The following is a 26,974-nucleotide window of genomic DNA, read 5'->3' on the forward strand; positions in this document are numbered from 1 at the left end:
TTCTGGTTGTAAGTCCACATGGACTAGGCACTTCCATGTGCTTAACATAATAAACAACTATAAGTACAGAAAATTTTACTTCTGTGATGATTTAATACTTAAATACATCAAAATGTTTAAAGATTTTGAAAATTATATCATTAGCAGCCAATAATAATCTTTCAATATGCCCAAATTAGGTCGCAGTTTTTCTGGCCTGTCTATAAATGAATGTGTTTCTGCTGAGTTAAGGTTGTAGAGCTTGAAAACAGGTCAATCATCCACCTGTTTGTCTCTGACATGCACACTGACTACAGACTGTTCCACTTCTAGCTTTTAGCTCTAGTCCAACAGAAGACTAAGACAGAAGAGGTTCAAATAAGCCTGAATCTAAAATAAGCTCAAGATTGAGAGTCCAAGACCAAGCTTGAACTAACCAGCATCCTGTTTCACCTCCACTATCTAACACCATTTAAGAGTGTCTACAAAGAATAATGTGTCCAATAAAACAACAAAAAGAAAAACGCACCACATGTTCAATACTATTTAACTACTTTTGGCCTTGCTGCCACTGGAGGGAAGGTTATCTCACATGTGATCCTGCCCAAGGTTTTCCTTAGCCCCTGATATCATAACATATTTTCTCATTGACACCAAATTATTCATTTTTCTTAGTGTTGTCCTGTCACAAACAAGAGAAGAAGAGAAAAAGATCCATCATAACTGAATAAACACAACAAGAATCAGTTAACATGATCGATAAATATATAAAATGATGACTATGGAGGTGGGTGGGAATACATCTTTGTGCATGCAACAGTGCCATCTTTCCCTGGTCAGACCTCATATAACTGAGGAATTTATGTATCACTGCATGTCGCAACATAATCTCTTGTGCTTTTTTTGTGCAGTTTTAACACCATATGAAATGAGTGAAGTATTTCATATTAAATAAAAACCACAACATAATAAATATGTGGTTAGAATGTGACCAAATATTGTCATTATAATGAGAAACTGAGGTTGCTTTGTCATGATGGTAATACTGTGCTGTTACTGTGCTGCTGAAGTAAACTGTGCATTTGATTTGAAAAACTTCCATTGCAATATCACTGATTATTATCTTTGATGCTTTTGTGACATAATCTCAGTTTGCTGACCTCAGATTTTAAAGTAAAAAGAGAAAACGAAGCACATTTTTAAAGTGTGCACATTTTCCTGTATACTAAATATTAAAATGCGCGCACACACACACACACACACACACACACACACACACACACACAGTGTTATGACAGTTTTCTTTAGGTTTCTGTATATTTGCTATTTGTGTTTTGTATTGTGTCTGTATTATTCTGTATTGGCCGCCAATTCCCTATCCACTATTCTCTATGCTCTCCTTCCTAACCCACCTGGCCTGGATATTTCAGTGAATACCTCAATAAATAAAAAACCATCACGCTATAGGAGGGGTATGTCAGACTCCTCTTACAGAGCAACTCCGGCACTACAAGGCATTCAGACATACCATTCTGTGCTCACAAGGTGCCAAACAGGACAGGTAAAAAAAAAAAAAGAAGAATATAAAGTTGAAAAAGAAAAGTGCAAATCCCGTTTTTTAAAGTGTGCACAGTTTACAGCGACTAAGGAGGAGTTCAGTGACCCTTCTGCTGCTCGTGGACCGACATATGGTGCTGAAGTGTTTAATTAACACATCTGAATGGACAAAAAGTTAATTCCTTTTCTTCCTAATATTTTAATCCCATGCTTCAAAATCACGTGTACTGTAGAGTCCATGTGAATGATGATCTCACATTATCTTATCTCCCTACTGCTGAGAAACTACCTCAAATTCCTAGTGGGATATTAATAATCTGAAGCCCAGATATATTGTCAGGCACACAGTCATAGAAAACTCTTAAATTCATACATCTGCACACGTGTCCTCGCACGTCTCGTGTTGCAGCACTAGACTCAGTTTATGTACTTCAGTGTGCAGCTTCCAGTCCACGTTTTTTTTTTGCCTTGAAGTCTGACAAAAGCAAGAGTGTATTTATTCTCTTGGGCATTGATTAGACTGGTTTATTTTGTTGGAGAATATATTAGAGTAGGGCTTGGTAAACTGACATGTGACCAGACTCTTATTACACATCATATGAAACGTTCCACAAGTCAGATCTGATAAAAATTCTGTCCACGTTAAAACACCTTTAAACATGTAGTGTTACCCAGACAGACCCTTTTCCTATTGTCATGTTTTTTTATTCTCATTTGATGTTTTTGCTGTAACTGTGAAATATGTTGATTAAGCCACTTTAATTACCACTGGTAGTACTATTGATTGGTTGCCATGTCCAAATGAGTTAATCTAACAGAAGGTAAAGTTACTTTTCTGACTATTACTCTTTAAAACAGACAGAGCATCAATTAATCATCATTTACATTTTTTAACTGAATACAATAATACAATACTGACAATATTTATATTCCATGTAATCAGTAACTATTCCTGTGACATTAGCACGAGGCAACAGGTCATATTTTGGAGGAACATCACGTTCTCAGATGAAGCTCTTGAAACTTTGAATAGTGTATTTCCTTTCCAAACCAGGAATTAGTCAGGCTTACATTCTTTGAAATTCTACTCCATGAAATTAATTTCTGAGTCTAATTTTATGAGTCGGATACATGGCACTGTTCAACTAACTATAGCCTTTAGGATTTGGACTGCTGGTTTCTTCTTAAGTAATGGGATCAGAGTAAAACTAATCAAAAACAAAACAAAATCAGACATGAGTTTATCACATGTACATGTTTCATTCCAGGAACTGAAACAGGTAGATGAATATTACGCATGTGAAAACATGACTTCCACATATGCTTTGTTTCTAAGGCTGGCTCCACTTGCTACTGTCCGACTTTACCTAATTTCCTTAACAGCAGGGAAGAAAAAGTACATTTGCAACCACTGATTGTCTCATAATACATAAATTATTCCCTGAGCCGGAGAGTGACCGTGCTAACATGGCCAGCCGTTTGTTGCCACACTATCATATGATAACACTTTTATGCCTCTATGCCTTCAAAATGTCAGCTCCAACAGGCTGCCCTCTGAGAAACACCATGATTCCATGTGTGATATAGAAAACACAAATGCCACAAATGCCACTGTGGCTACATCAGAAAACTGAATGACAAAGTGCACATGATGTTTGCTAAATTACAGAAGGCATGAATACGAGACAGAAGGAATTTTTAGGAAATAGTTGTCTTGTCTTGTGATTGACTTCATCAGGATGATGACATTCTATAGTGCTGAACAAAAAACCCTCCCCTCCAAAAAAAATAAAATTGTGAACTTCAAACATCTCCTGCAGCCAAAATACACCAATAGTGCAAAATTGGAACCTTTTCTAGTCATCATCTTCAAAGAGACACACACATCAAAGTCAAATATAAACTTCGATCTACTGCAGGTAAAAAGTTTGGGGATACAGCATGACAGAGTCCCACTCAATCAAAAGTAAAAGATGGAAAATGTCAAGGCATGAATGATGTGTTTCAAGCAGAAGAAGGCATGCGGCCGATAATTTTGTGTTGTGAATAGTTGCTTTGATTGCAGATGTCTTATTCTGCTCTGAAATAAAAAAGAAAAAAGCTGCAGTTCGTCTTCTGTGTGACTGTTTAACAAAGAAGACCTTTGAGGCTCGCCTGAGAGCTGGTGGATTCCCAATAATATCTCTGCTGCTATTGACAGTCAAGAGCCAAAGTCTCTGCTTCATATGCTCAAAAAAAGATGGTTGAAATATTAAAAACCCCTGGATTAAATAGACGATGTGCACAAAACATCAGGGGCATGTTCCTGAGATTGAAAGAGAGGTCACAACCATAATTTCTGTTGAACGTCTTAGTAATTGCTGTAGTTTACTCACCAGAAGCGGTGCTCTCACACTCCTGAAGGTTGCACTTCTGGGTGCTTTCAGGTTGCGGCTCATGGTGACACTGAGCTTGATCCACTTCTTCATCTACTTCTGCCTTTGTGTTAACACATTTGATGAGTCGACGCTGCACTCCGCCACCGCAGGAAGCTGAACACTGTGGAGTTTGATGTTCGTAACGCTTTAATCAGCCGGTACGTTTTTGCAGTTAGACAAAACCTAATGTCATTTTAGTTCATTACAACACAGCTCAAACTGATCAAAGACCAGAAGTGTGTTTTAGGACTGGACGGCTTACTATTCACACATGCACTATTGATTCAGCAAACATACAGGGAGGATCTGAGGATCTTAGAATAGAGACTGGTTTTCTAATATATGGCCTGGTTCTAGATGCCGACTGGGCTTCACTGGTGTCAGTCAAATCTGGCAACACTGGATATCATTCTCAATGTTTGGACATATTTTAACAAATTGATAGAACTAAGAAAATCATTTAATAGCAACTGCTTTTGTAAGCACAATGCAAAAGGTGCTGTGGACAAATTTTTCTTTTACTGTGTGCAGATTTAAGACTTTGACTCTTTAGGGGGTGTTTTGCTTCTGCTACAAAATGGCTGAGGGATTAAAAAGGCTCTATCAGAAGACCTGGCATCTTTGTGTACTGAAAATCAGATAACAGCCATAATTCCCAGTGTGTAAAAGGTTATTATCTACAGCTGTGTGACTCAGTATTAGCCACAACAATCATTATGTTTTAAGGAGATAGAATTTGTGTTTACAGTAAAGTGATAGGCTGCCAGTTGGGCATTTAAAAACCCTGCCTCCACTAAATTGATAGCACAAAGGAAAAACGGGATGTTTAGGATTCAGTTATTCAGAGAAGTCAATACTAATTCTAACCACAAAAGGTAAATAATGAAGCTGAACCAAAAAGATTGGTCTATTTCATTATCTATTCATTCTCTCTTGCTTATCTATGTCTAATTTACAGTTTTGTCGTACAGTTTAGGAACTCTCCTCTGGTCATTGCTCCATCTATTCAGTCAGTCCCTGAACTTCACACCTCCCACTTTTCTGAAAGTCTTTCCATAAAGCATGAAGTATATAACCCGCGTGGACAGTATTATGCTCATCGTGATGTTGCTATATCATTTTATATGAGTGTGCATCACTATGTTCTTTTCTTTCCCTCCCACATTTCTTTTGTTATGTATTGAAAAGTAGTAAATTAATAATTTAAAATCATCTTGGTCTTTGCAGTCAAACTGTCATTACATCCTGTAATGTGGTTGATTACACACTGGACAGAAGTAATAGGTTTTCAGGATTTCTATTACAACTGTAAATACTTTCAAAGTGCACTGATTCAGTGTGAGTATAAGCTGAAAGGACATTATCATTTATACATATGTATGAAAGTCGCTAAGAATGGCATTTAGATCTACAGCTCCTCCAGAAGGAAAACCACATCAAGTTTAAAATCTGTGAGACTGGATTGTTTATGACTCTGGTCTATAAATCATACACCGTGCTGGGTTACACTCTGTTGTGATGTTTGAACTGTTTGTATGTGTGTGTATGTGTGTGTGTGAGTGGCATAGTGTACCTCTCCCCAAGATCCAGTAAGCCACTGAACACAGGGCTGGGTATTACATGCTTGGATGCTGCTGGGCTGAAGGTCCCTGTCGCATTGATCCTCTTCTGGACAGGTGACGATACGCTGCTGCTCACCTCCTCCACACACCTCAGAGCACTGCGCAGGTACATGCAGCCTGACTGAGTTGATTTCTAAGCTTGTACAGTTAAGGAAACAGTATGCACAGTAGACTGTGTACAACATCACACAGTATATTTGCATGAGCCACCATTGTGCTGCACATTTTGTATAGCTGACAATACTACCAAAGCTTTTTAAAGTTTTGAATGCATTTTCTTGACTTCCCAAGAAGCCATTGTTTTTCAGTTTTCCACTTAGTTCTTGCTTCAGACAGATAACCTATGCATTATGACTAATCAGTCTTTTTTGTTACATAATTGTTGCAGCTTATCCTGAAATGTCCGACTTATCTATGGCCACCAGACAGCAAACCGCTGACTGCCGCAAAATCCACATTAAGTACTCACATCACATTATGTGGTTTACATAACAACTTAAACATGTAATCGCTGACTCTTCTCTGGATTTGCTTTTCCAGCAAATAGCTTGTGAAAGCAAAGCTGCTGCCTCCCACATACTCAAATGCCAGACCCCTAAAGACCCACATGCAAATCTTTAATACATCATCAGTAACTTTAGCAATAACAATAACTGAACTTTTTTTAGTAATATCTTTCATTAGTTGCTTTATATGACTTACCTGACCCCAGGAGGAAGTGTACCAGGTGAGACATGGCTGGAGGTTACAGGGTATTTGTGTTTGTGGCCTGGAGGACATGGCCCGACAATGGAAAGGGCGCAGGGGCCTTTGATCTCGCATGTCGAAACACTGGGCCTCTCGTGATTTAATGCCACTGTCACAATTCTTGGAGCACTGGAAAAAATATGGCATGTTTACTATACAAACAGCATGAACTACAGGAGCTTGTTAAGTATAGTACTGTTTCAGTGAGTCTAAAGCAGCTGGATTTGCTGTGTGGTTTATTGTGTTTCCCTCCATCCAAGAAGGTTAATTGAACTGAAAACAGCATCATCGGTAATGGATCAGTAGCAAAATGTTTTCTAGACTCACAACATCTGGATATTCCATTACCTGAATGGTTTTCAGCACATCTCTCTGTCTGACCAACTTACTTGTCTTATTTAAAACTAATCATATTCAGATTTATACTGAAAATCTTAATATTTAACATTTACCAAGAGTCTACAGCCACAGAGTCTCTGTGACGTTTATCAGGCTGTTCACAATCTTAATAACCTGTCAGCATGCTAAGTTTTGCTCATTAGCACTGAACACAAAGCACAGCTAAGGCTGATGTTAATGTAATGTATTTTACCAGGTATGTGGTCAAAGACAAGTCTCGACAAAGACACATCCTGGCCTAATGGTGGCATGAGAGGAAAAGCTAAAGAATCATCAAAACTGTTCAAACGTATCCTGACAGAAACATGAATATCGCTACTAAAATTTATAATAAACCATCCAACACTGTCAATTACAGGGAATCATCAAAGTCATTAGGATTTATCCCTATGGATTATAAATGTCTATAGTGTGTTAAATTTCATGCAATCTATTTGAGTGTTTGAGATATTATAGTATAGATCAAAAATGACCGTTGCTAGTGACATATACAGTCTGGTCCAAATCTTCCAGTGTGAAGGGAACTGAAAATATATTTCACAGAGTGGTGTGATATTATAGAAGCATGGCTAAAACAAATAAAATAAATCCATATGAAAATAGGATTTAAAATACATTTGAAGTGCAAATACACAAAATTTTGGCAGCCTAATATAACACCACCATATACACACCTTACTCCATTCCCCAACTTTCCATGTGGAGCAGGGACGCAGGTAACACTGCTGGGCTGGTGCCGGTCTCTTGACTGGATCACAGTCAGAATCTGAACCAGTGCTGCAAACCGAAGTCCTCCAGACGGCACCGAGACCACAGCTGGTGGAACACTGCCCACAAAAGTAGAAAGACAGAGAAGAAGACTCTTTACACTGGGTATATTGAGAGGTGGATGCATAAACAGCTACAGCACATGCAATAAGCCTCACTGATCACAATGTTTGTGTGTACTGTGGTCAGGCTTCATGGACTTTTATGACACACAAATAAATGCAGACTCTTCAGATATTAAGTGTGAACATAATTCATAAAATTACACAAACTGCATTAGCTCTAGGTCAATTGGTGTCTCCAAATAATTCAGGTAAATGTGTGTGGGAACCACAACTAGATACTTCATCTGCATAAAAAAACTCACAGTGCTCCAGTTTCCTGTGACCCAGTAGGCAGCAGTAACCTGTGTGGAGGCTGAAGTCGGAGCAGATGTTGGCACCGGAAATGGCCACAGAAAAGGTGGATATGTTGATGAAATGGGCACAGTGGGTGTTGGTGATTCCATGTGCTTTACTGGTCCTGTGCTATGTTGAGGAATGGCTGCTGAGTCTGTTGTGAAAGGATCACTTTTACTGCTGCTCCGCTCCATCGGGGGAATGACTATTTCATTGTAGTCAAAATCTGCTCCATTAAAAGATGTGACATCAATTCCTGTTCTTCCAGGTCTTGTAGGCATCTGTTCCATTGCAGTGGGCAGGAAATCCACCGGAGAAGCCTGAGTGTCTCTCTCCACAGCTGTATGAGGTATGATTTCTGTTCCAGTTAATGACGTGGAGACATCAGACGCCTCTTGGTTACCTGAGATTTGCAGAAATGGAATGGGCAGAGAAGTGGGTTTCTCAGAGACAGGAAATGAGGTTGTACCGAGGTCAAGGTCAGTATCCCATGAATCTCTCTCACTAGTGGCAAACATTGTATTAAAAATAGTTTGATCCAAGTCCAAATCCTCCAATGTGAAGGCAACTGGAAGTGTAGTTGAATGAGCTGATGTCTGAGGTATTTCTGAAGCACTTTCGTCCAGATCAGTCTCAACCTGAATTATAGTCTCTGGTGTGGGAGAGACCAAAAGTTCTGAACTCTCTTCATCTACCTGGTCTGCAAAGATTAGCGGACCTACTGTACTTTTTTCATTGTCACTGTACTCATAACCATCATATTCCTCTGCCTCCTGAGCACTTAGTGCAGTTGAGACAGCAGTAATCATAGTGGGTTGATGTCCAGGAATGAGAACATCATGTTTTGAAATCACAGTCACATCTTCAAAAGGATTTTCCTCCTCACTGAAATGATCATAATTGTTTTCAGCTCCATCACTACCATGTGGAGGCTCCTTTGTACTGAAAACCTGACCAGGCATTGTGCTAATGCCTTCAGGCCACCATCGACTGTCACGAGAATGTGAATGCTGGGTTGTGAATAATGATGGTGAGTGAGTAGTAGAAACAGGCAGGAGATAATCCTCAGAAAAAATGTCATCCATATTTTCAGAATTCATTCGCACAGATTCCTTTGTTGCTGTGCTTTCATTGTTCTTCACACTGTTCAGATTTATGTTGTGTGTCTCTTCAGGTTTCAAAGTGTAGCCAGTGGGCTTTGAAAATGTAAAAATGGCTGAAGTATGTGTGGGAGCCCTTGTGGTTTCCATAGAGGCGTTTTCTTTGACGCTGCGGGTTGCCTCGTCCTCCGGCGGAGCGCCAAATCTGTCCTCCGAATCTCGCCCGTCACTCTCAAGACCATCCGACAGGTCTTCATGGAAGTTGATGAAGTTATAATCATAGTAAAAATCATCTATTTGAACATTGTTGTGGTCAGTATTTTCAATGTTATTGTGGTAGTGAAAATCAGCTTTGACAATGTTATTAAGGTTGTTATGATTTTTTAGTTGGACTCCAGCGCTGCTGTATTTAGGAGGAAGTTTGGCTTCAGGTATGGAGCTAATTTCATTGAGCACTTCTCTGATTGGCCATCCACTTCCAGACCAGTCGCCGTCTCCAAAATTATCCACCACCTTTGGACAGTCCTGAATGTGACAGGTAGTGACAGCTGGGGGTTTCTTTTGGGGGTCACAGTCGACACCTGTGTTTCTAGAGCAGGTTACATTACGGTGCCGTGCTCCGCTTCCACAAGTCAGTGAACACTACAGGTAAGAAAAGAGAAAACAATGCTAATCATATACATCAAGCTCCACAGGCATTATATCACACCAATAACTTTACACTGTGCTTTGAGAACACACTATATCATCTTTATACAAAAGCATTTCTAAAGGTGAAAAGTAGAAAGTAGTGCAAGATGGACAGGAATCGAGGGAGGTCTGGTAGAAAATATTCATACAGATAATGCAACCACAGAAATGTCAGTTATTCCAGATAATATTTCAGTCGGGTGTGTCTGACTGCCTGCTCTAAGCTGTGCTGCTGACGGGGCGAAAAATAAAGCGGTACAGAGACACAGTGGGAGAAGGGTGAGGTGGAGTCAGAGAGTTTAGACCAGGGAGAAGTTTTTAAACAAGGAAGTAAATGTTGAAAATGCACATTTAAATCCCACTTCAATTTCAGGAAACATCTTAAAAGGCATTTCTTTATTTCCAAGCAAAGCAGTTGTGTTTCTGTCTTAAAAAACTGCCGAAATTCACAAAAGATACGGACGGCATGACGTCTGTGTTCCTGCCGTGGCCACAGACTTGAAGGTCTGAGGTTATGATGGTTATAAAAGCAATGAGCGATATCATAAATCATTTCAGAGGTAACAGAGCAGGTACAAGTGAATCATGTGTACCAGAAATAAAGGCTGTGGGTCTGTCTGCATTTGCTACCTAAAGAACAGAAAGGTCCTGTACTGGCACTGCAAGATAAGAGCATGAATCACTTTCTTCACGATTCTGATGAAGTGGCTGTAAGAATTTCTAGTGACCCGTAGAACAATTTGCATTTTCATTTCCTTTTGAACCTGCACGGTGTCCACAAAACCAGAAACTCATATCCCACCACACACTCACTTTTGACCAGCTGCCAGTGGTCCAGTCTGCAGGGCAGGGGATGTGTGTGCTGCAGGAGGACAGCGTCTCAGGCTTGGGGATGTGTTCACATTCACTGGGCTGCAGCACTTTCTGCTCTTCCACACTTGCTGCCCGGATGCAAAGTACTGTCCTTTGAGTCAGGCCTGAGCTGCCACAGCTTGCTGAGCATTTCCCCCACTCCCCAACCGACCATCTAGACACGGCAACACAAACGATGCAAAGATTTTCAATTTAATGGCACTGTACAGCTGTAGATGGCTGCGTTATAGAGGTTCAGTGAGTTTGATTTTATTGGACCCCACCATGCAATGTCCATGGGGTGTTAATATAGCTGCTGGTCAATAGCAATGTCCTGAGTATTGCTTCACTAAAATTGTGATATTTCTGGCTGTTAAAACTTTCAGCCCCCAACTCTGTGCACATTTTCAGCTGCCAACTGTTAGAAGAAAAAGCCAATACATCTGAACAACCATTACGATGCTTACTTTGTAAAAGTGCAACAGAGAGAGAGAGAAACAGATTGAGACCTTTTGATAAAGGTTTGCTCACTCAGATAGGTTGTATTTATTCATTCATGTATTTACTGTCATTATCAAACTGATACTTTGTAGCAAAAGTGTGACTTTACATGCGTTTTTAAGAAAAACCATGTGTCTGGTTTGACAGTGTGGTTGACTTGCAGAGTTGTGACTAATTAGTGACACCTGGTTTACAACAAGATAATAACAATAGCTGTATCACAGAACGTTAGGTAGACACAACATGGCTGCAAAAGGATTAGAGAAATAATTACGTATGTAGCTCACACACAACCAAACATCAGATCTCCATCTCCATGCTTCACAGTAGGGACGGTGAACTTTTTTATAGAGGCGTCGTTGTGTCCTCTCCAAACATACTGTGGCATTTATGGTTATGACTCTAAAGTTCAATTTAGGTCTCATCACTACAAATGACTTTTTAAAGTGTTTTTGCTTGTTTAGGTGCAGGCCAGTTTGTGGTGCAGTAATGGCTTTTTTCTGGCAACTCAACCGTGCAGTTCATTTTTGTGCCTCCATATTCTGCATCTTGAAACCACCAAACCAGTTTGTTGCAAAGAAGTCTGTATAAAAACTGAAGTTGCCTGTGTGCTTTTCTTTGCTTCCTTACAGTTTCCTCTGACTCATCGTGTCTTGTTATCAACAGATCCCCTGGTTATCCACTCAACAGTACTAATTGGCATTTGCAAATCTTTGGATATCTTTTTATATCCTTTTCTTTTGTTGTAAAGTCTAACTACCTTATCTCACAGGTCCTTGGACGGTTCTTTTGGTTTCCCATGGATCAGCGGTTTCGTATGACCTAACAAACTCACTGATCATTTATATGCAGACACTCCAATCACAATCGATTTATAATCAATCAAGTCAGAGATGTGCAAACTTAGTCTTGATAGCCATTCACACCACACGCCATGTGTGTCGACGTGTATATATTAACAGCCCAAACATAAAGGGTGTACAAACATTTGAACTGGGCCTTTTGGGAATTTTCATTTATTGTTATGATTAAAGACTCGCATAATAAGAGTGATAATGAGTGGCTTCACCTGACTGCTACCCCCGAATAAAAGAAAAGGCTCTCTGCACGATCAATCAAAAATGGACAAATAATTCACCAACGTTGCCTGGGGCATGTAAACAGATGAGCAGGACTGTCTGCAAAATAAAATGTAATTTTGTTCTGTGTGGGTTAAAAACAAGGGTCTTTATCTCTGAGTATACTGTTCCAGCTGTTTTTTGAATAATGTTTCAGAGGTTACTCACATGGCTGGACATGGATCCTTGTTACAGCTGGTTTGGCTATCGTCAGGTCGCGTTAAGGGGTCACAGAAGCTCTCCTCCACTATCCCAGTTGTCTTTTCCACACAGTGAATAATCTGCTTCTGAAAACCTTTAAAACCAGTAAGAGGAGAGAGGAGCTTAGCACACCATTAGTATGACTGAGCAGAGATAACTTTAATGATTACACAACAACACATTTGGAAAACCTGGATGCAACCTGCAACCAGATTTTTAGCCAAAACTTAAACTTGTAAAGACAGATACCAAAGCCAGAAGTTTTACCCTCGACAAATCTGTACAACAGCATCATTTCCTTATTATTCATGCCATAGCAGAGATCACAACTAGTCCTGAGATCTTTATTCTCACTACAACATCACAGAGTAAACAACTAATCTCCATTGAACTTTAAGTTGTTTCTCTTACCTGTTCCACATGTAACACTGCATTCAGTCCAGGAACCATATTTCCAGAAGAAAACTGACTCATCGATGGTGTTGTTGTCTGAGACATTTCGACTGATTGTGTACTCGAACCACACTCCTGGGTTGGTCTCCTGAAAGAGAAGCTGTAACACACAAGACGATATATCACAAGAATTGGGAAGACAAACAGGAAACTAAGAGTAATGCAATTCTTGAAAGGATCTGTGGAAAGATGAGAGGCAGTATCTACAGCTGAACTCTGTTTTCTTCTTATGTTTCTTGTTTTGTGCATAACCACAATGAAACAAACAGCAAAGACACTTTTCTTTTTCTCCCTCCAGGAGTTGAATTTTATCTGTGCTGTTGTAATTGAAATGCAGGTAAACATTTTAAAGTGGTTTTTGGATTTCTGAAAACATTCATGCATTTTACTGTGATTAAAGCAAATCATACCAGAAACACTGGCACTCACATTTTCTGTTTTGAATATATATGATTTGCTTTTATACATGAAAATGTCTAAAGGTTTTGTTACTGTTGTTTAGCCTTTTCATTTTTATATGGCTAAAAACATTTGATGTCACTCTCGGTTTGAGTTACTTGATGCCCTGTCAGTACATGTACATCCACATTATTGGATTTCCTCCTTCTTCCTTCTGAACACAGTCGGTTTCAGAACTGACATCTGGCATCACAAACAAACAACACGAGCACTGAAGTTTAGTTAACATTAAGTTAGGCTGTAAGTCCCACCTGAATCCACAGTGGTTCCATGGTGGGCCCCGGGGACATCAGGGTTTCCAGGTGTCCTGTCCTGACATATGTGAACACTGTCCCAGCTGCCTTGTAGTCCCCATTCCACTGAATCGTCCAGCCACCATTCAGAAAATACTTGAGGTTGTCACTTTGTAAGGCCAAGAAATTTCCAGCTTCAGCCACCTCCTCAATTCGGATGTGCCAGGCTCCCTCTGGGATCAGCCCAATGTCTACATAGCCTACATGACATTACATTTTTGTAAGTGAAATAGAAAAAACTAGCCTATTATACAGTTAACAAAAGCTGGAGAAGACAGGAGGCAAATGTCACCTCGGGGTGCTATGGGCTTATGATTTTTTATTTTTTTTTAACCATAATAGGACATAATAGGATTTGTTTAAATTTCTAACATGTTTCCAGATCAGTTTGTCATCAGTGTAAAAGGTGGCTGGGCTAGTTAACACTGTAGTAACTGGAAGTGTAGCGTGAAAGATAATTAGTGTCGTTCTGTTCTAGTGTCTCAGTACGCCATGAGAATGAGCCAACATGCACAATAATCTTTTCTGTTTGTTAGTCACAATTACATACTTGAGTATCGAGGGCTAGAGCAACAGTTATCAGGTGGTATCTCTTCTACACGTTTGACAGTGAAGACGTATGTAAGAAACATACCAAGTCCTTCACGCTTTTCGAACGTCCTTCTCACAGTCATACAGGTGGAGCCATTACCACGACACACCCCGCACTGATCCTCCACAGCACTGGAGTCAATCACATAGTCACAGCCCACACTCTGTGACACACACATGCAACAAAATATAACCCACTGCATGTTATACAGAATAAACCGACAGTGATTTCACAGCACAGATAGATTTAGTGCTTAGTCTCCTTCTATTTCTCCATCAATTCCTTCTGCAGGAGTTTAGATTGAAGCAAAACCTTTCAATCCAATTGTCCAATTAAGCCTTTGAACAGGTCCTGTTCATTGGTCCATCACTTTGTAGACACCACACAAACAGTATTTTCTATCAGTGACAAAAGTCCCATAACACGATAATTTACAATAGAGTTGCCTTCTCAAGATGACGGAGAGAACGAGACTAGGTAAACTCTTCTTTACTTTGGGACAAAATGTCTTTATTTTCTCTTCTGACCTAGATGAATTACAAATCTTTAATTTTATATAAAAAATGTCTTTGATCTTTGTTGTTGCAGCTCTTCACAACACAAAATGGGGCCGTTAAGGCAGAAATTGTGGGTGGCTGACAGAAATGTCACAAAATGTCATGAAATCCGATCCCAGTGAGTGTGATTGCTGTCCACTCAGTATCACAACAGAGTCTGTACCAGCAAACGGCATTCCGGCCCGGGGTTATCTCTCGAGATAACAACCATCGCATTTTCTATCAACAAGCTCATTTTCATTCAGAATGTCAAATGTCCAACACTCTCCTGCAGAGGAAACAAAGTGAGGGTCAGCTGAATTTACTGTATGACTACAAAAGCACAGACGCAATGAAATGAAACAGAAACACCAGAATGGAATAATCAAACAACCTCGTGTGTAAATCCAGACTGCTAAACATATGAATTACTGCATGGAACAGTATTTAGAGTATTGATACCTTACAGATGCCATTGATGCACATATCTCGGCTTTTGTTGCCTTCGAAGCACGGTGTCCCATCAATGACAGCATCTCGCAGCTTTTCAGAAAAGTGCTCATTCAGTGGACGACAGTGCAGTTCACAAGGGTTGACTGCTTGATTGAGGAAGTTAACAAAATGTGTTAATGACTCTGAACGTGTACCTTTTAAAGTTGTAGAAATGCTGTCACAGCCTGAATCAGGTTTGATCTGCTCACCTGTGTTGATGACGACTTCCCACTTGTATAACTTTCCCTTGTAAGGCATGGTGTTGAAGTGACTACACTGGACGTCTCTGAACATGGGCAGGTCACGAGGACATGGTGTGGTGTTACAGATCCTGTACCGCTGTCGCTCTCCCAAACAATACTTCCCTCTGTACTTAGGGCTGCAGGAGAGTCAAATCTGTTATTTCAGTGCTGCCCATGTACTTTGTTCTCAAAACCTGGTGTTAAATAGTAAAGGGGCTAAAGAGCAGATGCTTCAGGTACTGCATCTATTTGACACTGGACTTTTAAGACCAACTGCATCGGTTTACACATCAGTTACAAGCATATAGGTTGATATCCTGGATCCTTTTTTGTATAAACATACAGCACAAACAAACATTTATTTATAGCAGGTAAGGCTGAAAAGCCAAACTTACACAGGGTTATCACACTCTCTCTGGGCACTCTGGACTCCAGCCCCACACGTCCTCGAACAGGCTGACCACTCGCTCCAGGATGCCCAGCCACCATTTATACTCTTGGGTTGATATCCAACTGCTACACACTCTCCACTGAAACACCACTAATAACAAAATAAAATAAATGAACACATCCTGTAAGCTTTATTATCTTGTCCTTGCCTGACCCTGTCTGTACCTTAGCAGTCTGCAGTCTTAGCAGTGTGTGTTGCAGTATGGTATATTATTAAATAATGCTCTTTGGCTAATAACTCAACTATTTGCAATAATCTCTTCACAAGGGTGATGTTTAAATTGGGCATCATGGTCACACATATTGGAGGGGCAGGGGTGAAGGTTCTGGGTCTGGGCCCAGTCTTGTTTCCATATGTTTGACAGGGGGAAAGTCATCACACTCATTACAATCAAAGTACCTCACTCCTTTAATGGTCAGGAAGACTTACCCTGCCCTCCCCACAGCTCGTCCCGTCCACTGCCCCGTCCAGCTTTGAGTGGCAGGTTGTTCCCACAGTGCACCACAGAGTGCTGCACACATTCTACAGAAGCAGAGCGACACAGATACAGCAGGTCAAGAAAAACATTAAAGACAGAATTTCTGCAGTTGGCTGTGTTTTCTACATTTGCACTGTATTTTACTGTATAAATAGTGAAATATGTGTTTTTTTGTTCTAGTCGCTCTTGGTCGACAGTTTGCATCTTAGTTAATTGTCCAGTGTAGATTGTGATGCTTTTTCAGAAGTAAACTATTTAAGTATTTAAACTTTCAGAATGCAATAATTAACAGTGATCTGTGAGCAATACTTAATTAGTTTTCCTGCAAATACTCTGCAACGTTTGTCACTGCTAACATAAAGAATGGGAAAGACAGACGTTATTGATTCTTAAAGCAGAGATAAACCTCCAAAAGAAATGAAAAGGTCACAGTGACTAATGTTCACACACCACTGAAATTTTAAAAGAGCGGTTCTTCTAAAAACGGACCTTAAGAGCAGAAAACCTGAGTGTGATTCTTTCAGAGGGCAGGGGATTTATCCTGATGTGCTCTGTATCCTCCTCTGGCTGCCGCTCACGTAACAGCAAACAAAGCAATTAGAGGAACCTTTCCAAATCCCCAAAATACCACGAGCCAAGAACACAACACATTCAGATGTGCTACTGACTCTCTCTCTACTGTTTGACCAAACTGCAGCTCTCCCCAGTCTATGACACACACATATTGTCACTTTAACTTCAGGTTTAAAGTCTTATGTGAAAAGAAAACAGCACAAAAACAGCTTCTGGACAAAAGGACAGAATCTACATCTGTAGAAATCTGTCCTGCTTGAAGAGAGAAATAAGTTAATAACCAAAAAAAAGGGTTTCTCTGCAATATATTGTATAAATAGACAAATATAAAAGCAGCTAACTATAAATTTGACATAAATTGAGAGTTTGAAATGAGAGATGCTTCACATAAAACAGGATAAAAACCATGGGTCATGGCATGAAAGTTTTAGACCTCAGTTTAAAAAGCTAATATGTTTTTGTTAGTAAAGGTTGTGCAGTAGCTATGGCAGTAGACAATGCTTCAAATTGTAAAACATGGCCACTTCACAGACACTTTCTTTTTAAAATCAGTTTCAAAGCAAGTGTCACCAATTCATTATCCAAGCAAATGTGAAAAGCAGCCACTCTCCCATTCTGTTGCTGACGTTTGGCCAGAAAAGTGTTTTTGCAGAACATTGTCATGTCACAGTGAAGCTGACCTTCAACGTTTTGAATATAAAACGTCATCACTTCATCACTGAAGCCTTTTAGACACTTGTGTGACACGTGGTCATGATTAGTGCATGAAGTTTTATGGTCACAAATGTGTTTTGTGAGGTCACAGGCATCTTGACCTTTGACTAGCGAATCAAGTCCAACTCCTCTTTTGAAAATTTGACAAAACTTCCTCAAGATTTTTCTGAGATATCACAAATAAAAATGGGACAGATAGAGACAGACAGACACAGACAGACACAGACAGACACAGACAGACACAGACCGAGAGACAGAGACAGACAGACAGAGACAGACACAGACAGACAGAGAGACAGAGAGACAGAGAGACAGAGAGACAGAGAGACAGAGACAGACAGACAGACAGACAGACAGACAGACAGACAGACAGACAGACAGACAGACAGAGAGACAGACAGACAGACAGACAGAGACGAACAGACGAACAGACAGACAGACAGACAGACAGACAGACAGACAGAGACAGACAGACAGACAGACAGACAGAGACAGAGAGACAGACAGAGAGACAGACAGAGAGACAGACAGACAGACAGAGACAGACAGACAGACAGACAGACAGAGACAGACAGACAGACAGACAGAGACAGACAGACAGACAGAGAGACAGACAGAGAGACAGACCCTCGTGAACATAACGGCTCTGATTGTCGCCTGCATAACGACAAGTAAGTGGGAATTTGTGACTAGACACAGTTGTTTTTCTTTTCAGTGGGTGGTAACAGATTGTATTCATACACACACGATATTGATATTTTGATAAATTACATTGCTGTAGGAAAAACACTGCCTGAAAAAAGTTAATCTTAAGTCAAAAATATGAAAACACCTATTGTATTATATTTATTATGTTATATAATATTTCAAACAAGTCTAAGTCTAAGAGATTCTTCAGCAGTGAGGATAAATACTGAGACTGGTTCAGGCCTTGTTAACCAAGAGTAGTAAGAAGTGTGTTGTGTTTATGAGTTTAAACTCAACTTAGGTCATAACTGTGAGACCTGTGAATGCAGGGCAGGAGGCTTTCTGTTCTAAAAAGAGGGCAGTTTGTCTCAACATGCTCAAACAGATGAAACCACTGGGCTGCTAGAAAGACACACGAGGCCTTTGAGGCTGCAGCATGCTTCATTAGTACTCCATCATCATCAAATAGCTTGAGTAACCCTCTCTGCTCACAACTTCCCAATGTCAGATATGTTGATGTATTTGTTGTTATAGTCTTACTTCCATGTCGTCACAGAGCAGGGACCCAGATCCATACTGCAGCCGGCACTGATGGGCAGCGCTGTACAGAACCCCAGGAAGCACCGGGTTCAACGACAGCTTCTCCTTCACCGGGGCATCATCAAGACACCAGCCCCAGCCGCGACTGTGAGGGATGAGAGGAGGGAAAGAGTCAAGCAAGAACAGCTTATAAAGGTCTTTTGATCGATATCTTTCTATTCTCTTTCTGCTGCTGTCTGTTTCACAATCAAAAGACAACCTCAGAAATTGGGACCATCTTGTCTTACTGTATAACTACAAAATAATCTTTGGGAACTGCAATACACCGATATGTGATATGCTATTTCCCAGCATAAACTAAGCAACTGACAGAAACAAATACCACTGACGCCTACATGTTATTACTTTCCTGATTTTGTTCCTTCCTCTTTTATGCTGTACATCAGTTCGACCACTCCTTTGTTATTACAGGTGTGTACAGTCTGTGCATGACGTCTTTACTTCATTATCTACTCTGCTCCTACACCTTGACAATTAGCACACAAAGAAAGTTGCCTTTTTTTATTTTATTACCAACATACCTGTTGCACACTGGAACTGCTTTATTATATCAGGAATATTAATTAGTCATTTCCATAGACAAGAAACTGAGAACACACACATAACCAAAAAAGTTATGATTCAAAATGTCATCTTACAATATTTATAGTATTATTTTGAAGTTGTAGTGTAGAGTCGCCAACAAACACACCTGTTAGTTTTTACTTATGTATAGTTAAACCCATTTAAAACCATTTCACACACGATCACAGCAAAACACTACACCTGGCCTGACCTGGGTTGTGTCCAACATAACATGGCTCCACTCGCCTGAATGTCCTACCAGACTGTGAGACTGTGTGAAGATGGAAAACAATACAACAGCATCAGTAGCTACTGAGCATAAGCATAAGAAGGAGTTGGAGCAGTGGTTGTTTGGGTATCGGAGGAATCATACCACCAATAAGAAAAAGTTCAGGGTTTTCTTCAAAAAATAACAACATGAACAGTTTGAGACCTTGGCTTTAAAAAACAGAAAGGTTACTCTTCTAACTTGGCATAAGGATTATCTGTAGGAGCTGGTGTTTCAGAGACTGATTAGACAGTGAGTATGATGCTGCATGAAATCATCTTTGTGCATGGAGTACAATAAGAGAATTATTGCTCACTAAACTGCAAGATTAAACTTTGCCAAAAAACATGAGAAGAAGCCAGATGGAGACTGGCAGCACATTCTTTGGTCCAATGAAATCCCCCAAAAGCATTTTGGATCAGATGAGATCCAGCGTGTTTGGCATGGAGTTGGACAAGACAAGCGATTGTAAAACGGGAGTGTCCAGAGATATGGCTGCATGGGTGAAAAATGTGTGGGATTGCTGACACTTTTAGAAGATAAACAATGACTCCATATATATTGTAAAAAAAAAATTAAACCATCAAAAGTTTAAACTATGACCAAAGTAAGTCTGGCCAAGGAGGTCCGCTGATTTGGACCCAGCAACTTTGGAGTATTTTAAGGCTGATGTTAGTGACAAAACTCATCCAGCAAAGAGCAGCTGAGAAGGATCATGTGTGAAAAATGACAGAACATCTCTTCACCAATTTGTTTCAGACTGGTATCATCCAAGCCCACAGGTGTCAAAGCAATCATAAGAAATAAAAACCTTTATTAATCTTTTCATAATGCCTACAAAATATTCTGCCACACTGTCATCAAATTTCCTATGTGGCCTGTCAGCTCATAGTCCCAGACCTGATAAAACCTGTATGATAATGATGATTTGAGGTTTAATGTTCAGTATGTAGACAACTATTCTGACCTTGTGTCTATTTCCTAAACAACAAACATGCACATATGCTGACTGTAAACCCCTCAATATGCTGATGATTAGCAGGTAATATTTAACATATCAGCATGCTACTATTTTTCTAATAATATTAAACATAAAGTGCAACTGAAGCTGATGGGAATATGATTTATGTTGCAGGCATTAGGTCATAAATCTAAACTGTGCAAACAGAAAATGCGATGCGATTTATTTATCACTTTGTGCAATAGTCTGTGGAGGGCTACATGCTTTTAAGGCCTGGCTGAACATTACAGACATAGAAAAGATGAGATTCATATATTCAAGACTGGATCCTATTGTTTTGATCTGCATGCTAGTATTTCTACACACAACTAAAAATTATGTGACAAATTATAAGGAATAATTCTTCACAAAGACGTCATTAATATTGATTCAATGTTAACACTTTCATCAGAAGCAATCATGTTCAATCAAAACTACATTAGAAGTATACATCTAATTAAAAGCAGGAGATTAAATAAAGTCCCCTGTGATAGAGGGATTTGATTAGAGGCAATTTCATTTTCCACCAGCACAGTGGGCAATGGAGCCAAGATGTCCTAACATGCACCCAGACTTTGAAAAAGTAAAGCTGCTGAAAGTTAACACAAGTCTAATTTAAAATAAATATAAACATGGGAGAAAAAACCCTCTGTGACCCAGTGTTTCGATGTTTATTTGTGTTTGGCTGAATTTGGTTGCATTAATACTGATGCACTCTCAGGTCGTTTTTGTGGTTTTTACATGATTCATCCATCCATCTGTTATCTATACCCCCTTATTCCTAACCAGGGTCACGGGGATCTGCTGGAGCCTATCCCAGCTCGCTCTGGATGAAAGGCAGGGGTCCACCCTGGACAGGTCACCAGTCCATCACAGGGCCACATAGAGACAAACAACCTCACACACTCACACTCACTCCTATGGGCAAGTTAGAGTCACCAATCAACCTGACATACATGTTTTTGGACTGTGGGAGGAAACCAGAGTACCTGGAGAAAACCCACACAAGCACAGGAAGAACATGCAAACTCCACACAGAAAGGCCCCTGATGGGTTTCAAACCAGGAACCTTCTTGCTGTGAGGCAACAACCTCCATGCTGCCCTAGTTAATGTGTCCAAATCTTCCACTCATATTCAGTAACTTCCCACATCTCAATATTATTCATATTATCCACACCTATGAAACTGTTAGTGAAGTTTGTGCCACCCTTGCTTCTCCTAAAGAAGTTTAGCACTATCCTGTGTGCACTCACATCAACACTGCCTGACTGTGATCAATTCTTGGTCATTAGACACATGATATGAATCTCAGTTTCATTTGTGCCATTATATAGTCAGGATGATAAAAAACTGCACTGCCAAAGGTTAAGGTAAAATCACCTGTGAGGGAAGAGATTTACTCTCCAAATCGGCTTCTTACATCTGTGCTGTTTAAACGTTACTTTACACACAAAAGAAAGAAGAGACAGCAATGGTAGTTGGTTTTGCCAAAATCTCTAGTTGGATACAATCTGAAAAAATATGAAAATACTAACTGTTAATTTCACACACCCTAAAAGAACTAATGAACACAAAGGCACCTATAAATTTTAGGTCCAGCCAAGTGGCTTTTGCATTAGTCTACCACATTACGTTACCTTTGCACTCTAATGACTGAACAACCTGTTGGAGAAGATGTGGCACTGCTCATATTTTTCCTTGATCCAACAAACTGGAAACAAATATCTTCCATGTGTGTGTGTCTATGTGTAACAACATTAGCGTTGAACTGGAATCGTGTTGCTAGAAAACAAGTGCACTTAAACTCTTTGGGCTACCGACTCCTGAGGGAAATATCTGGCTAAATGATCCGGTAAGTTCATGGGCAGGTTTCTAAATGTTTCTGTGTGCTGTTTGCTGATGAGCAGTTAGCATTGAATGAGTTTTTGTTTCATTACAGACAAACCTTTTCATAGCACTCAAAATGATTTAATCTATTGTTATTAAAATCATGATTAACACAGTTTTCATGAGCAGGTACTGGATAAATAATACATTTTATAACGTGTTGAACAAAAGCTGGTCAGTGAGAAAATATATTCAAATGCATATAAACGTATAAACACTATTCACTGTGTTATGTTTCAATTTACAGGTTGTCGCTGTTAACCTGAATGTGAAAACTGCAGCTGGATCAGATTTTAAGACAAAGGCTGATTGTGTAGCCTGTAACAACAGAGTCATTAATATGAGATGAGCGCACACTGACGGACACGAACAGCAGCAATTAAAATGTTCTCCATGAGTGACTGTGGACTGAAAGGTGGCTCAGAGGGCAAATGAGGTTCTGCTGCAGCCTTTGTCAAAGCCAGCCTTCCTGGAGATGTGTATGCCAATTAACTCTTTCTTCAATCTACACGTGATCTGCATAAAATATGCCCTGTAATGACAGATATTCCCAAGCTGTAACCATTTAACCTTCAACACTTTCTCTATGCAGCAACTAAATGAGCAAAATCAAGTTGAAATCTAAACTTTCAGAAATTCTCCCCTGACATTAAAGTTTCTCTCTTCATGAGCAGTCCATCTACATGATAATGGCTAAACCACTCAGCTCAGTCTGACCTTTTACATTCCGGATAAAACAACACCTACGAGCCAAACCTGTGAAGCTCTGTGAGCATAGAGGCTTGTGGAACAATTAAATCCATTTAACAATAGAAACCTTGTCTTGCAGTCAGTGAAGGAGAGAAAGCAGATGAAACAGGGGGAGAAACTGGCATTCAGAGACATGATATAGGAAAAGAATCATCGATAGTCAAGCCTCATGTGAAGAAACTGATCCAGCAGTTCTGGAGTGGCTAGACTGATGTAGAGCTCAAAAAACAGGATGCTGGAAGAGAAAATGATGACAAAAACAGGTACAGTGCAGATAAGCTGAAGGGGTGGGTGAGTGGGAAGAAGGTATCAAGTTTCCATGATCTCTTTTCCTTTCAGTAGTTACCTCGCCTCAGTCAAGTCGCTTTTTAAATGTTTGTGTCTGATAATGCATGATGAGTTTTTCTAGATACCTCTAGCTGTTCTCTTTGGTGTCTTGGTTTGTCTTGCTGTCTCAGGCATTACTTATCATTTCCATTCAGCCAAACTCACTATTCATTATGTGAGTCCAGCAGATATTCCTGTCAGTAATAAACTCAGAGATATGTCAGGACAGACAGCCACTCTAACTCACAGGTACACGTCCCATATCTCAATCATCATTTAATGGGCTGCCCGAAAGTTTGAAACACACCAACTATTTAAAGTTTCCCAGAGGAAGAACTCCAGTATCTTTGGTGTCTCTTGCATTTCATATAGTATCACCAGCTGGTACAGTCCTAATGACTAAATACCCAAATTCTGATAAGCTGCAGCTGTGTTTTAATGCAATGTTAAAACAGCATGCTAACATGCTTAGCATGATAGTTAGGCTATAGTTCCACACAATATAGTCAGGTCAGTTATTTCTGGTGAATTGAAGTGCTGAAAGAGCTCTCTCTGTGTTCATCTCAAGTCTCTTTGCACACACACGCACACACAAAGCAGTGGCCTTTGTGTAGAAAACTCCCACGAGTGTAAATATCACCCCGCTGCCCTTTTTTCCACAGTGAAGTCAGGAAGCTACAATGCTGTCATGAAGCTGAACACCCACTAAATGAATTCCAGATGCTTGGAGTAGAAACTAGGGCAACTACAGTGAAATATTTCAGACATTCAACACACGTCCAGTTGAGCCAGAATCCCAGTGCAGGACTGACAGTAGCAGCAGGCTGTGCAGTTCACAGACATACTGTACACACACTGTACTGCTGGTAGAAAGCAAGTGAAAAGGTGGCATCAGACTGAATATCCACCTTTAAAATAAACAAACTTTGCTCTTGCAAGTTTATTTATTTGATTTTGTTGCTGTGACACAAAAACTTGAGATGCATCCTCTTTAGTTACTGCTCTGTGAATTTTGGGAGGGCATCAAATGCAACACTTTAATGGCAAATGGTTCAGAAAAACCTTATTAATGCCAAACGTTTAGCAACTGCAAGAACAATAAAAATACACGATGATGACTCTGAATAGTTAGCACGTCATTTGATTTGTGGAGCTACATAATGTAAAAGTGGTTATAAAAGAGCATCACAGCTGCAGCTCTGAGCACCACACCTGTAACCCTCATAGCAGTTATGTGTATTAGAAAAGCTGAAGCTGTACTGACCCTCAGGTCAGGATATGATCACAATAGATCACAATAGTGATTGAAGAAGATAATTAAACTAGACTGTGAACAAGCCTAAGAACGATTGTTGTAGAAACATCACTATTCATAGTGTGTCGTAAAGTTACATCTTCCTCTTATCTAATGTAACAATTTTATTTATATTGATTGGACTGTAAAATCAATAGTAAAAAAAACTTAAATGTTACAAAACTTAAATACTGTATGTTCACCGCATAATAATAAGCACAAAATAAAAGAGTGTACATCTTCTAATAAAGTGACTGATGCCATTGAGGGGATGTCATTGATTTCAGCACTGGCACTGCTCAGTGTCAACAAATACCCAGATTTCTATCAGGGGAAGAAAGGCTGGGTTTGTGAATCCACAGTGTTATCAATGGTGGACCACACACCGTTACTATACAGACAGTCAGATGTGACGTGAGACGACAGGCTGTGTGCACCTTTGAGAACCCTGCATTAATGTGTTCATGTGTATGTGTAGTCACATACATGCATATACTGTATGTGGCACTCACTCTAGAAAGCGGGTGATATGCTGGCGACTGCAGCGTGACCACCTGGGCTGGGAGGTGGCATAGAGGAGCTGTGGAGACATGACGAAAGGTTGTTTCCCAATGGGTTCACAGTCATTACCGCTGCCATCATGCTGAATCCCAAAGCTGTGACACAGAAGCACATCCCACAGAGAGGGCAGTTTAAGTAATAGGTGGCACAACATATAACACTTCAGATTAAAGCAACAGTGCACAACAAACAATATGAATACATGTGTGAACTGCATGTACTATATATACAGTACGCTTAGATGTCGTCTATCTATTTTGCTGTGGTGCAGCAGTGATGGCCACAAAGTCACTGCAATAAAAGAAGAGACAGGTAAACAAACTGTCCTCATTCAAAATAAGCACATAGAAACATCCATAACATCCTGAACTATTGCACTTTTCAGTGCTGCTTCACTGCAGCCTCTCACTGTTTGAGCTTCAGTAAACTCATGACTGCTATTCACAATGGGCTCATGTCAGTCCAGGACTATGCTCATGCACTGAACATAGTCCAGAATATCCAGAATGAGCAGTCAACCATACACACAGGTAGGGAAGAAACAAGGCCCGTTCAACACATTATCACGGACACGGTGTTAAGGCTGTTTTTTACGCTTTTAGCGGTTCTTCAGAACGAGCTCGACAACAACCATGAAGATGAATAAAATACAGTGATCTAGAAATTACACACTGTTTTAACTAACTGCTGTTAAGTTAGTATAGGTCAAGTCAAGTGAGGAGAGCATGTGATAATTGGACAATGTGTGCAGAGCCTGATGTAAGACTGCACCTTCTATTCATCACTACTAAAACCTGATGTGAACAGGATCAGCTCTGTGGCAGATAATGTTCAAACTGTGCGGTTACATTTCAAATCCTAGTTTTAAAATTCAGACGGTTGTATTATTAGCGGGAAGCCAAACAATGTTATGAGGTTAGGAAGAAGAGTTTGATCATCCCTTTTCCTTACTGTTTGTATAAAACATATTGCTTTTATGGAAACTCATAATTAATTTGTGGTTTGGGGAATATGACATAACACTCAGGTTCTTACAGTTCTAGTTTTTTCTGCTGATTGACAATGTAAACATTAAGCAGAGTATTATCACGTGCATTTGTACCAGTGTGCAGTCAAACCTTACTTGTGTCCCAGCTCGTGTGCTACAGTAAAAGCCAGCGGGAGGCCTGTGTCCTCATTAATGCTGCAGCTGCGATGAGGCTGGCACATTCCCGCCACATGGGACAGACCCAGAGTCTCACAGGGCATGTTGACGGCTGCACAGATGTCCTTCCTGTGGAAAGTGAGAATGATCAAACATCTACTGAAACTGAGTGAAACCTAGAAATATGAAGCACTAAAGATCTCAATTATTTAGTTAATTATTATTTTAAGGCAATACAAAATTGAACAATGGGAGGTGA

At 40.0% G+C, this 26,974-nt stretch overlaps 1 protein-coding gene across 4 annotated transcripts in view; it reads right to left on the reverse strand.

Annotated features, from left to right (window-relative positions):
- Positions 1–26,974, reverse strand: part of adamts7 (a disintegrin-like and metallopeptidase (reprolysin type) with thrombospondin type 1 motif, 7) — a 47,870-nt gene that overhangs the window by 4,585 nt on the left and 16,311 nt on the right. Inside the window, exons 7-23 of one of the 4 annotated variants that reach the window (XR_003296425.1) lie at positions 26,695–26,844; positions 25,523–25,666; positions 18,860–19,004; positions 16,297–16,389; positions 15,812–15,957; positions 15,384–15,553; positions 15,145–15,281; positions 14,189–14,309; positions 13,513–13,754; positions 12,761–12,902; positions 12,317–12,443; positions 10,491–10,704; positions 7,857–9,629; positions 7,396–7,548; positions 6,278–6,451; positions 5,527–5,708; positions 3,912–4,074 (exon numbers count right to left, since the gene is read on the reverse strand). Coding sequence is in view for 3 of the 4 variants with exons in the window: in XM_026320215.1 (XP_026176000.1) it covers positions 3,912–4,074; positions 5,527–5,673; positions 6,278–6,451; positions 7,396–7,548; positions 7,857–9,629; positions 10,491–10,704; positions 12,317–12,443; positions 12,761–12,902; positions 13,513–13,754; positions 14,189–14,309; positions 15,145–15,281; positions 15,384–15,553; positions 15,812–15,957; positions 16,297–16,389; positions 18,860–19,004; positions 25,523–25,666; positions 26,695–26,844 (4,241 nt within the window). In the remaining variant the exon portion in view is untranslated. Of the gene's footprint in view, positions 1–3,911; positions 4,075–5,526; positions 5,714–6,277; positions 6,452–7,395; positions 7,549–7,856; positions 9,630–10,490; positions 10,705–12,316; positions 12,444–12,760; positions 12,903–13,512; positions 13,755–14,188; positions 14,310–15,144; positions 15,282–15,383; positions 15,554–15,811; positions 15,958–16,296; positions 16,390–18,859; positions 19,005–25,522; positions 25,667–26,694; positions 26,845–26,974 lie in introns of those variants that run through there. The other 3 variants (XM_026320216.1, XM_026320215.1, XM_026320217.1) reach the window with 3 other exon arrangements.

Source organism: Mastacembelus armatus, chromosome 3 (genome assembly GCF_900324485.2).
Source record: "Mastacembelus armatus chromosome 3, fMasArm1.2, whole genome shotgun sequence".
NCBI classification, from domain to species: Eukaryota; Metazoa; Chordata; class Actinopteri; order Synbranchiformes; family Mastacembelidae; genus Mastacembelus; species Mastacembelus armatus.